Source organism: Ruditapes philippinarum, unplaced genomic scaffold, assembly GCF_026571515.1.
Source record: "Ruditapes philippinarum isolate M1 unplaced genomic scaffold, ASM2657151v2 ctg1019_1_1_1_1, whole genome shotgun sequence".
Lineage (NCBI taxonomy): Eukaryota > Metazoa > Mollusca > Bivalvia > Venerida > Veneridae > Ruditapes > Ruditapes philippinarum.
The window spans coordinates 48914-62040 of record NW_026857033.1 but is presented as its reverse complement, the minus strand read 5'-3'; the positions used below and the strand labels follow the sequence as shown (position 1 = coordinate 62040).

At 29.6% G+C, this 13127-nt stretch overlaps 1 protein-coding gene across 1 annotated transcript in view; it reads left to right on the top strand.

The window, feature by feature from the left end:
• LOC132748577 (large ribosomal subunit protein bL28m-like) overlaps positions 1-12767 on the top strand; it is a 64011-nt gene extending 51244 nt beyond the window's left edge. Inside the window, exons 6-8 of the mRNA XM_060738183.1 lie at positions 6655-6781; positions 9871-9937; positions 12408-12767. Of these exons, the coding sequence (XP_060594166.1) occupies positions 6655-6781; positions 9871-9937; positions 12408-12504 (291 nt within the window). The 3' untranslated portion in view covers positions 12505-12767. The remainder of the gene's footprint in view (positions 1-6654; positions 6782-9870; positions 9938-12407) is intronic.
• Positions 12768-13127: the final 360 nt, after the last annotated feature.

The window sequence follows — 13127 nt, the reverse complement described above, 5'->3', positions numbered from 1 at the left end:
TTGCTTTTTCCCCCCAAAATGATACAGTGAAAACGGGATACCAATTCACATACATATAATTCAAGCCTTTGACCTGAGGGCAAGGTTAAAGTGGAAAGTAATTGAAGTTTAATCAAGCTTGATATGTAACATGGTAATGGCTGACTACCTGACCCTTTACTAACATTAGATTTCCTTGTAGATCTAGCATACTGATGTTTTATACAAGTATCTAAATACTCACAGACTTCTAAAGTTCCCCTAAACCGGTCATTCTACACAATAAATTACATTCTCAACTTTCTAAATTATGAGGCTGGGAACAGAAGTTGCCTAGTTCTTCTTTTAATTGATGAGAAAAACAGACCCAAAGTTCCCATTGGACAGTCTGACCTGTCGAGCAGAAAATTATATAAACAATCAAAATATTTTAGTGAATTTTGACTTTTTGAGAGAGTAGTCTGAACAAGTTGTCAAGAAGTGTCAAAAAAGTGAAAATATTAAGTTGTGCATATTAGAAATTCAAAAATATTTATCAATTATTGTATAGTATGTAATTATGAAGTGTAGGTTAAAGTGTTCATAAGTAAGCATTTACGAAATTGAATTAGTTAAAAATTGGTGCAGCCATTTAACCAATGCTAACTTATTAATGTGTCAATTTAGCGTTTGAATTTATTTTTTATAAACTGTCTGTTTACCAAACATTAAAAGTTTGACAAATAACCAAAGTAAATTGGTAACAATTTAAATTATTTAAATACTGCAATCCTATTGGACAAAACATAATTTCAAACTTAAATTCTTGAAACTGGACCCCCAAGCCAGTTGCCCCCCTTTTTTGGCTAACTTCTATCAACCCCTTTAAAAAACTTGATAAATTCTATGCTTAAGGTGTATATAACTATTTCCATTATCATCACATTAGAATAGTTTAAATCAGAATGTGGCCTGGATGCATGCTGGGTAATTTATTTCATATCATTTTATTCATCTATATCCCTTTTAATAGAACCCTAAGGGTCTTTGTGTATATCACAAGTTACTGGCCATGTTTGATTCAAACATGCCAGCAAAATATAAAAATATTTTCATATATCATTAAACAGCTAGACAAAGTTGACAAGCTTATTCAATGGGTGTCAGGTTTTATCACAAGGTAGGATGATAATTGAAAGAATTTCATATTTATGTGATAATTCTGCGTCAAGTCAATTGTATTTTCCTTTCAGAAAGTGATGAAAATGGTTTCAATTATGTCATAATATTGTCTGAGACCTGGGACTATTGGTGTGGGAATTATGGCAGTTTTTCTCAATTTTTCATAGTTTTATATCTTCTTTTTTCTATGCTGTAGAAAATACAACAATTATCTTTGCATTTCATCCTTAATTACCATTCAAAGTGATCAAAACCAGTGAATAGAAATATTGACACTTTTCCTTAAAAAAAATGTTCATGTTATTTTAATTCAAAGTGAGCATAGTTATATATTTTTATTCTGTTTAACCTCTGTTGCCTTTATTTCTAAAGAAAATGACAATCTAAATTTCTATTTTGATCACGAGGAATCCTCATGAAGAAACTTTTAAGTGTTATCACTATAAATATAACCAGTCTCTGAAAATATATTTTGGATTAATCCTTTTTTTAAATTTTCATAAACAGACCAAAACATATTGATACTTAAATGAAACCAAAGTTGAAAACGAACAATTAAATGGCTTTTAAGTAACAATGACCATTAAAACAGGATAGAAAATTGGACAGAAAGTGACTGACAAGTTTTACGCCAGACGATCATGCGTCAAAGATTAAAAAAATGTCTACATCATGCTGAGATAGCTTGAAATAAGATTATTATTTCAAATTTTTAATTCTTTCCATTTATAGGGAATGAATAAACTATTTTATTCTGATATTAAAAATTGGAGGTTCATTTTATTCATGTATTGAAGTGATGCAGACATATGAGATTGGATTGATAAATTCCAACACTACTTAACACAGTCGGTGGAAAAATTCATCTCAGTTATTCATAGAGGGAATTTAGGAAAAAATTTGTTGTAATGTTTATGTTGGACCAACCCATTTATTCAGTGTTGTTCCCACTTCGGTATCCTAGGTTTATCCTACTTTTATGTATGATTTTGCATGTAATATTAAAGGTGACAAAGTCCTCTTTTAAGATTTCAAGATGGTGACAGTCAGACTGTAGTTAAGTTGTTAAACTAATTGTGAAAAGCTATTCTTCAACTCTATAGAAGTTTACATTTGTAGCCTTGTAAAATTGGGTATCTCTTATATACTCTTAGAGGAACTCCACTGTGGTCCAAAAGCCTAAAACATAAATTTTTAATTTCCTACATAGATCAGCTGGGGCATTTTAAACTGAAAGATATGCAAAATATAAGTAAGAAATATACCCAGAAATACATTGAAAATCATTATTTTCTTCTACTCTTAGCCTGAATTGAGTGAAAATCGTCATTAGCACTGAACAACGCTTTTCAACTTCCAGGGTCTTTTTTTCACTATTGTATAATTAGAATAATCATTCTGGAAAAACACAGTTTTTGCACAAAAGTTACTTGTCTATACCTACATAAAATGGAAAATTATTCTTGAAAATTATTTCGAGTGACGTCATGTAAAAATACCTCAGCAATTGTCACAAAATGCTCTTGCTTTCAAGTTATTGTTATAAATAAACTGGCAACTCTATTCAGTTCCAAGAGAGTCAAAGTCATTATAAAGTCAGCAGCTTTAATGACACTTGTAATATCAGGTAATATTTCTCCACACATGTTTACAAAGGGGGTAGGGGGCTTCAAATAATTATCAGTCCAGCTTTTATTATTAACACCATTGCTTAATGATTTTCTAAAAATTGCTGTCCAAAAATAAAATTTTGTGAAGGGCATAGGTGTATTTATGGAATACCATGACAAGAGAAATGTGTGCACGTCCATTATAAGACATGTTAAACAGATGTTTCAGTCTCCAAATTTGGAATACAAAATACCGAGGGAATTTGCTAGTCATCTGTTGCATTTCTAATTGATTTCATGGAAATCTGTTTACAGTCTTATTATTAACTTTTAATTTTGTGATAAAATACTCTCAAATAGAACAGAGGGAGAACGGAAAAATTTAAACATGTTTCATGTTCCGAACAAATATTGACCAAGATTTAGATAAATCTTGATTACATACATCATAAATGTAACATGTGGTGTTTTTTTAAGGTAGGAGGATGGGATGGGGGTAATGTAGAAATAATTTAAATATAATTTATGTATTTTCTGAAGAAACAAAAATATTTAAGTACCACTCTGTACAGGTTGATGTTCTAAATAACAAGTCGGAGAATGTAGTATTAAATCATGAGAAAGTTTTATCTCTTTAATTTCACTATCACCTGTGGCGTCAGACATGAATTAAGATCATTGTCCACAATCAATAATTAACACCGTCTGAGAAGATACCTTCATCGCTGTCTTTACTATTAAAACCTAAAAAAAAATATCTTTAAAAAACAGTACCAGAATTATAAACAGATTTTCCTTTCAATGCATCCTTTGATCACTGCCTCGGACATCCTATATCAGAGTTACCCTATTATCATCAATACGCTCATAATTGACAGTGTCTAAATAATGAATAAAAGTGATCAAACCTTAACAAATTTTGTATCAATTACCCCTACAGTTTGATTTTTTGATCAACTGGACACTAATGGCCGTCAGAGGTGGCTGGACTTTATGATTGATGGATTATTACACACACGGTCCTCGGTCCTCCCTCTCCGCAAATTAAAAAGGACTATCAATGGGCTAGTAGTTGTTATCATGTTTTCATGTTATCATGAAAAAGAAAAGGAATGAGGAGCTCATCAATGGTATAAAAGCTCATGTGTCATAAATTTGTTTTTATTAAGACTTTTTGACAAGTTATTAGTTAAACAGGTAAAAAAATTATATGCATTTTAATTCTTTTAATTCTTTTTTTTAAAACTGCGTTCCGAGAGTCTTGGAAATAAAACAAATTATTCCAAAACATTTTTAATATTCTTATGATTATCTTAATATGTAAAGTTCACATCAATTAACTGTGTAAGTAAAGTTATTTATTAAGTTTTTCATGTTTCATTTCTGCACCGATTAATTATATACCCAAAGGTATGAGAATATCATCAAACAATAGAATAATTAATTAATTCAATAGCATGCTATTTAAAGTTATTATATAAAAAAAAAAAAAAAAAAAAGTAAATCTTAAGTTTATTAGAAAATGTATTAATGCAAACCCAGATTTAACCCACAAAATTTTTCCGCTAAACATGTAGTATATTTAAGATACATCTGACAAGGAATAGTAAGTCCAAATAAGACCAACTAAGTTGAAATATCATGTTGTTGGGGGGATTTTTGGATTTTTGCTTTATAGAAATTCAGAGAATGTTATCCTGTTTCCCAGTAATTCTTTAATTAAATGATTATATGGGTAAGAAAGGTTTTGTTTTAAACCAAATTTAATTTTTTAAATTTAATCTTGGAAAAAAAAAATAAATTCTAAAAAAAATAGGGTTAAATTTACAAGGGAAAAAATAAAATTTTTTTTAAATTTTTTTTGTTTTTTTTTTGAAAAAGGTTTAACTCCCTTTAAAAAATTTTTTTTCGGGTTTTTTATGAAAAAGGGGGGAAAAAATTCCATTTTTAAATTTCAAAAAATTTTCCTTTTTTTCAAATAATTTTAAAAATTAAAAAATAAATTTTGAAAATTTTTTCTTTTTTAAATTTCCTTTTTAAAAAATAATTTTAAAAAAATTTTTGAAAATTTTTTCCCAAAATTTGGGTAAAGAAAATTCCCAACAAAATTTTTTAAAAATAAAACTTTAACATTTTTTTTTTCCCAAGGGGTTTTAATATTTTTCCAAAATTTAAAAAAGGGTTAATAAAAATTTTTTTTCCCAAAAATAAATTATGAAATTTCCTTGGTAATTATTTAATTTAACCCAAAAATTTAAATTTTTTTTTAAACAGAAACAAAAACCAAAAAACAGGAACGGTGTCAAGGGGAAGTTATTAAATGTTTAAAAAAACAAATTAAATTTAATTTAAACAACCGGAAATTTTTTCAAATTTTATTTTAAAATTTGTTTAACTTTTCATTTTTATAGGAAAGTTAAAATGAAAAAAAAGGGACCAACCTCTCAAGCAGAAAAAAGTTTTTTCCATGAATTATTCCGATCACTTATTTTTCACATACACAGCCACACAGTTTCATTCCAAAAACCTCTGGGAATTCTGCATTTTAACCCCCTTTTTCGGAACCTGTTTTGTTTTATCAAAGGGAAAAGGAAAAAACCAAAACCCCCCTAAAATTTAAAAATAAAAAAATTTTTTTTAAAAAAAAATTTTTAGTGATAAAGAAAAAATCATAAATTCACAAAAATGTCTAAAATGTTACCCCAGGGCCTCAGAAATACATGATTTCAAATATAAAGTACAAAATCTTCTCTTTATTCTTGACAAGTAGTTGTTTACCTGAGGCTGTCATAAAGAACAGGGTTGACATTCTTATGTCTTATCATATGACTGCATCAATGTCTGTAATTCACTGTACCATACTTATCTGCTACATTATGGATGTGAAATTTGGGGTTTTGTGCACCCATAATAATCATTGATAGACAAATGGAGTTTTAATGACATACAATTTTAAGTATTAATTTTAATTTATAAACAAAGTTTTAATGGTATTTAGGTATATATAACTACCTTATGTAATATGTAATTTATTTAATAAAATTTAGTATGAAAATCTTATTGTAACAATTATTTAAATAACAATTTTATCTTGCTTAATTTTTAATTCAGACATGGGATATAACATCATTCATATAACATGTACATATAGTTCTAGTACTATATAGATAGATGTTCAAGACTGTTTTAACAACATGAACAAAAATATCTGATATATAGGCATTTTGGGCCATGTATTGGCACCAAAATTCTGTAAACAGGCTTGTAAGCAATTGTTTTATTTTCCTTCACTAAATATGGAATCATTTACATTCTAAATGGTATGAAATATATGAATAGCATAGACTGAGGCTGAATTGTTACAGCGTTATCTGTCAACAATTGATGTGCATCTGGATTACAATAGTTACCCATTTTCATCCAAACATATCAAAAACATTTTTTGATGTTTTGAACCTGGATTTTTACAAAATTTTCACAGAATTATTGTCTTTTAAATCCACTTACATTGCTTAAATATAAAATGTATGTACTTTTGTTATGAATAGAGTTGCAGGTATTCAGTCGTGAAAAAAATCAATATTAAAACTGAATTAAACATTCTATATCTCACATTAACTAAGGAAATATCTCTAAGTGATTTACAAAAGTGCAAGAAACAGCATTCTTTAAACTACCAGTAAGTCCAAAGTTAAAACAGGACCTGTAAACTTAAATTATTTTGTTGTCAAAAAGGGAAGTAACTGTTCTAATAAATCTTGTGACATTATTTAAGTTTTACCTCCCTTGATATATATCTCTTTTTACAAGATAATTTATGATTTATTTCCCTTTATATACAGAACCAGACTGCAAAAATTACAAGAGTGTTTTGTTTAATTTAAGTATTATTTACTATTTTCAGAAGTCAGAAGCAGAATGGGTGGGATTATCAATTAAAGAAGCACTTGACAAAGCTGAACAATCTCAAAAAAGGAAACCAATTCCATTGAAAAAACTCATTGCCGTACAATACCTGAAAGAGTTAAAAGGTATGTTCCTATATTAACAGTTATTAAGAGGTTAATACACGGCAGGAGAGGGCCGGAAGGTGATAATCGGCCCGCAAAATGAATAATGGACCCGAGGGCTTTAGCCCGAGGGCCATTATTCATTCAGGGCCGAGTATCACCTCCCGGCCCTACTCTGACGTGTATTAATGTCTTTAATACACTTTGTAGATCTAATAGATTCTAGTAGCATTTTTTTTTTTAAAAATACAACAACAAAGTTCTTTCGTTGAAATTCTTGTCTACTCTTCTACTGTTCTGTACAGAGATGTTTACTGTTTGTGTGTTGAAAGCAGTAGAATCTAGAAGCAAGTTTTATTTTCATTTTTTTTCGGAATGAATTTGTCATATTATTTCTTCAAATTTCAATAGTAACAAAAATGTGTTTGTACTAAATACGCTTAAGCTCTCATAATAAAAATAAAGCAATAAGTGCTGACAACCTACTTTCACTTTTACAGTTAACTGTTTGATGACGTAAAATATGACGTCATTGTTTCAGTTTGTGCACGTGCACATGTTCTGCGGGCTGATAACTAGTTCTCGGCCCCGGGCCGCAAACTCATAATAGGTCACGTGACACTCATAATCAGTTGAAATCATAGGCAATTTTGTTACTATATATAGTAACAAGTGTATTAATGAACAGTTAGTTACTCAAACTAATTATATATAAAATACTTGTCTGCCTTAAAAAGTTTGGAAGTGCCCATTCAATGTTAGTTCACCTTCAGATTTCTGTTCATTTTTACATGAACTTTGAAAAATTTTCAAATGATCAAAATTTTGTCAAGTGTACAAATTCAATAATTAAATTTAGCATTTAAGCACTTATTATCCATAGAAATTAACTGCAAGTTGAAATATGCAGATTTTTCTCTCAGTAAAGGGGTAGAATTTTTTGATAAAAGTAATCACATTTTGCACAATACATTAAACTATAGGTGTATTTTTCTTAAGTTTTATTTTTTACATGCCCAAAGAAACGTTGGGACATATTATGGTAGGGCATTGTCTATCCACTTGTCAATAGACAATTGGGTTCAGCAGATTAACTTTTAAAGGCTTTCAATGATTGTAAGAATGTTATATCAAAACACAGGTCAAGTTCCAATTTGGCTGCAATCAACTCATTATTGATAGAGTTGTGCCCCTTTAGACAGATTTTCTGTATTTGTTGTCAGCCTGGGTAACTTGAATTAAGGTGTTCAGGTAAAGTTTTTTTTTTACCCCTTTTGTAGTCAAAAGATTTCTTTTTACTCGTATTTACAAACATTGAAATCTGTCAAAAAAGTTATTTGATTTAAAACAAATCACCAAAAATTGCAAAAATATAATTTTAAGTTATTCATAAAACAGTGTTTGATGATTATTTTTATTAAATTTTTATTTTGTGTTACTGGACATTTGATTATGATTTATTCATTTTGGTCAAAAGAAACAGTAATATTTTTTTTAAAAAGTTTGTGTTTTTAATGTCAGCACTAGTTTTGAAGTTTTTTAAGGCAATTTTACATTAAAAATTCTTCATACTTTATCAAGCCTGTCATAGTAATAGTTCAGCAAGACATAAAAAAATCACTTATTATTTATTCATGACAGTGAGGGCACTTGGATTTCAAGTTTTGATTGGCATGTTGTAGAAGAAATTAATTATTCAATATTGTCTGATGGTTAAAGGTGGGAGTTTTGTATCTTCTCTCTGAGATGACTTTATAATCCATTGTCAAAAATAATTTTACACAGTATAATATTTGAATAATTTTATCCCCAGAAACAAAATTTTGTTACAATATTTGGTACAGTGATCCCCCTCTGTCCAGCATAGTTTGATGTTTGTTGGTTGATATATATCGTATGTGTCCGTTATTTGCAAATAAAACAAGCCCTCTGAAACCAATAACTGGATATAAACCAAACTACAGGAATAGTCTTAGTGTTATCCCCTATCAAAAATGTTCAAATGGTTCCAGTATTTGTATACAGTAAGTCGGTCACAAGATCATAAAAATCTATTTGTCTGAAAGACACAATTGGGAAAATGGGTGGGAAGTAGGGGTCTGGAACTAAATCGGGTTTTCCATGGGCCCCTTCTTTTTGGCAAACTCTGCTTAGATATTTGGTCTAAAGCATCATTTAATGACTCGCTACCAAGATAAAGTACCCATGCAGAGTTTTCTTTATGCATGAAAATAATTTTAAATAATTCTTCTCTAAAACACAATGAGTGTACAGTCTTAAGGTTTGGTGTGGAGGTTAGTCATGACATTAATATTTCCCTATAAGACTTTTTAAAAGAAAAAAATTCAAGCTATTGCTTAGTCTACAGCAATGTCATCTGACATCTAAATATCCGAAAAACTTTAATTTTGGCCATTAATTACTATCATTTCTAAATGGAATTGTCTTCATACTTACACACAACAACCTTTTGGACAAGACCTTCAAGTAAACCCGACTGAACTTGATCTTGAATCATAAAAAACCTTGACCTTCATGGTCAAATGTTTGAATTTCGCTTCATTTTTGCTATTATTGGCTGAAACTGTTATTTATGTTTGAATTTTTTTCATACTTGGACACAATCCTTTAGACAAGCCCTTTAAGTAGACCAAATTGATTGTGACCTTCACTCATCAATGATCTTGACCTTGAAGGTCATATTATTGTTGTTTTTTTGCCTGGTTTAAGAGAAAAGCGTTGCAACTTTTTTTATAAATTATTATTAATTGTAATGGATCATACTGGGACAAAACAACACTTATGACAAAACCAACATCTTGAGTAATTTAAGCATGACATTAATCTGTAAATGACCTTGATTGTCAAGGTCAAATGTCAAATTCAAATTATACTTTGTACAAGAAAATTATGTTTCTTAGGAGTATTTTTGACAACAATATTCTTCCTCCTTTGTGTTTGACTTTAGAAATAAGAAAAAATCAAGCATGGGCCCACAGTGACAGCCAGACTCTTCTCTGTATGCATGTAAAATTAGTAATGTTAAAGTCAGTCACCCTCTATACTGTATAGGTTAAAAAAAGTTGATAAAAATGTTCAATGTATTTCAGAGTACAAGGAGTCAGAGGATAATAACGAAGGTGAAGAGGAGGAGCTAGATAACATTTCCGATGGAAAGTATGTCCAGTCTTTTTTACATGCAACTTTATTTTTGTACAATCTATGATAAAATTATGGTCTGAACACAATCATAGTTACTGCCTTTTGAGTATATTATTTAATAAATTTATATGGCTCATCTTTTAACATTAAACATATAATCAGATTTAATTAGGTCATTGAAATTCTCATTACATGCTGCATCCAAAGTTATTAAATATTGAAATATATTTGCTCAATTGCAATGTATCAAAAAACGTCTTTTATACTAAGTTCATTACATTTGTATATAGTAAAATTTTGCTATTAAGCAAGTGTTATGACTTGCTACATTTTAGAAATTTCTATTTTTCCAGATAATTATTTAAAATCATAAATTTATGAATTTGTTTTAACCCATTTCATTCTACATTTAGCTATATAAATCACATGTCAAATATTTCCTATTTGAGCAGGTCAGTGCCCATTCCTCAAAATGGTTATTACAAACAGCAACAAATAATTTTCCTTTTTTTGACAGAGCACTTTGCTCCTTAAATTTCCTTTGTTTATAATTTTATACCCATATAATGGACAATATAATTAATCAATTCAGAAAAGTTAGAATATCATATTATTACTGAAATATCACTTGTTCTGATTCTAACAGTTCAATATAAATTACTGATATCATATGTAAAACAAAAACCGTTCTGGTTAGCTCAGTAGATAGGGCATTTAGTTAGCCCGATAGAGCATTAGATTGTTAATCAGGGGACCTGGGTTTGATTCCCAGACAGTGCAGGTCACTTTAGTTGTGATTGATCATGAAATGTCTTCTACTGCCATTCACACTGTAACTCTCCTCTGGCATGTACAGAAGCTATCAGTTTCTTGTAGGCTTAATTTCTTGTGAAAGAGAAGGTAGCTAGTATTTGTTAACAATATGGTGGCTGAACTGTGCTTTTGTAAGTTCAATATGGCTAACTGTCATGATACGGAGGGTAAACTTACAACACCACCATCATAATGTAAAACACTATACTTATTCTATTAAATTTATTGGAGGTGATATTTGAGTCAAAATAATCGAAACAAAATATGTCTTGAAGAGATTAATGATAAAAAAGAGCCAAACACAAGCACCTTGTTATGTTATTAGTTATAGATTTTCGACAGGTTATATGAGCCCAGCACAAGGAGTTCTATGTATAGATGACTGTAACCACAAGGAAAGAGATACAGTGCCAACCAAAATACTATTAGTTATAATCAACTTACTTACTTCATAAATTGACAGCAGCAGCACTTATAATATATATAACTGTCACTATTATCCAATGAAAAGTGATGCAGTGTTATGAAAGGTTATATAACCTGTAGAAAATCTTTATATTAAAATGAATTGATAATATATTGCAAAAATGCCTACTTTGATTTAAACAGAAAAAATATGCCATATGTGCAGCAGCTTATTTTGCTACTCTATAAACATTGTGTAAAGTGCTGCTAAATGTTAGCGTTACTCTATGAAAAAAGATTCTTTTGCACTTTAAACAGTATATCATAAATAAAATATTATACTTGTGTTACTGTTCAATACTAAATTTCCAGAGGCTTGCATATATTACATTTACTCAACTTGTCCAATTGAACCTACTCTCATTGATGATTCATAGTCCTCTATATATTATAATCATACAAGGGGCCGAGGGCTGTTTGAAAAGTTTGTGGACATTTTAAAAAATATATATATACAGCCAACCAGTGTCACTAATAAACTGTAAACATTTTATTTAACATACAAAGTATACTTAGCAAATTTATCTTAAATTATTACAAAATCCGTCTATAAATATCAGATTTACCATCATTAGGCAAACACTGTCTGGTTCTAGACAGGATAAATTGACCTGACTTTTTTTTACGTCACACTTTGTGACTATCTTTCAATAGTCAGAGTATCCATCCAGCACTTTAATATATTAGATATACGGCAGGGTTTTCATTTTTAACAGACTGGCGAAATCTATCATCTCCTTAAATCCTGTTAAAATCTGTTGTATTTTCAGCCTGTATATTAAAATAGCCCCCTTCCATTCACCCTTGGCCAAATGGGTTATTTTAGTTGACAGATTAACATGAAAATCCTGTTGTACAAGTCTTGTGTTTTCAACAATGTGTTTAAGGACAAAAAACAACAAAAATCAACAGACTAACTTAGAGCCCTCATAGTCATACTTATTATACTGCATGTTAGTGACATCAGTTTTGATAGGACAATCATTAAACATGTATTTTAATTATTTATAAGTCGCTGCTAATTTTTGATTGGGCAATGATAACAGTGAGGATTACCGTATATTTGTAGCCAAGTCAAATAACCTTGACAGATATATATTTGAATCTAACAAGGTATTATTTAGAGGAATAAGTTCTTCATCCAAACTATGGGCAAGAGAATTTGTTTTAATTTTTTTTCTAGCATCTCATTTTGTTCTCTTTTCAGTGCCAGTAAGCCAGAATCAAAGCCAGAATCAAAGGGCTGGCTCTCCTTCCTTAATTGGGGAAAATCTCAGAAACAGCAACATGTTGATAAACAATAGAACTACCTCAATGTGTTTCTTGTAAGAAGTACTGCAAAAGAAAAATCAAAAAACAGATCAACCAAGACTAACAAAGATGCCATCTATTGCATTCTGTTACACATTTTAGCAGAGACATAGATAACCAGTTATCTATGTCAATGATTTTAGTCATGCTTGTTATATTGGAAGAGGAGTAAAAATCTAATGCCCTCTTGATGGAGATGTGTACTGTTTGACAATTTCTTTAGAAATTTTTGGAAAAATACTTTTAATAGGACAACATTAAAATAGGAATAAAAACATAAAATATAATAATTCATAATCAATAAAATAATGTCAGTTTAATTTGAGTAGACATTCAAACATTTTCCATGAAAATAAAGAGAGAATTTTTTGAGCACATAGTGGTTCTTTTTAATTTGTATGCATGATTCTGCAATTTTTATGCCAGTCTGAATTGTCCATCTGACTGCAGTCCTTAACTTTCAAGGATTGCTTTTGAAATAATTTAGGAGAAATGTGTAGCACATTAAGATGATGTACCACTTGCAAGATTTAAGTTTCTGGGTCAAGTTCACACTTAGACTTAAGTTAAAAGGAACTTTCATAAAAATACATCAATGGTAATATCTGGTGAAGAA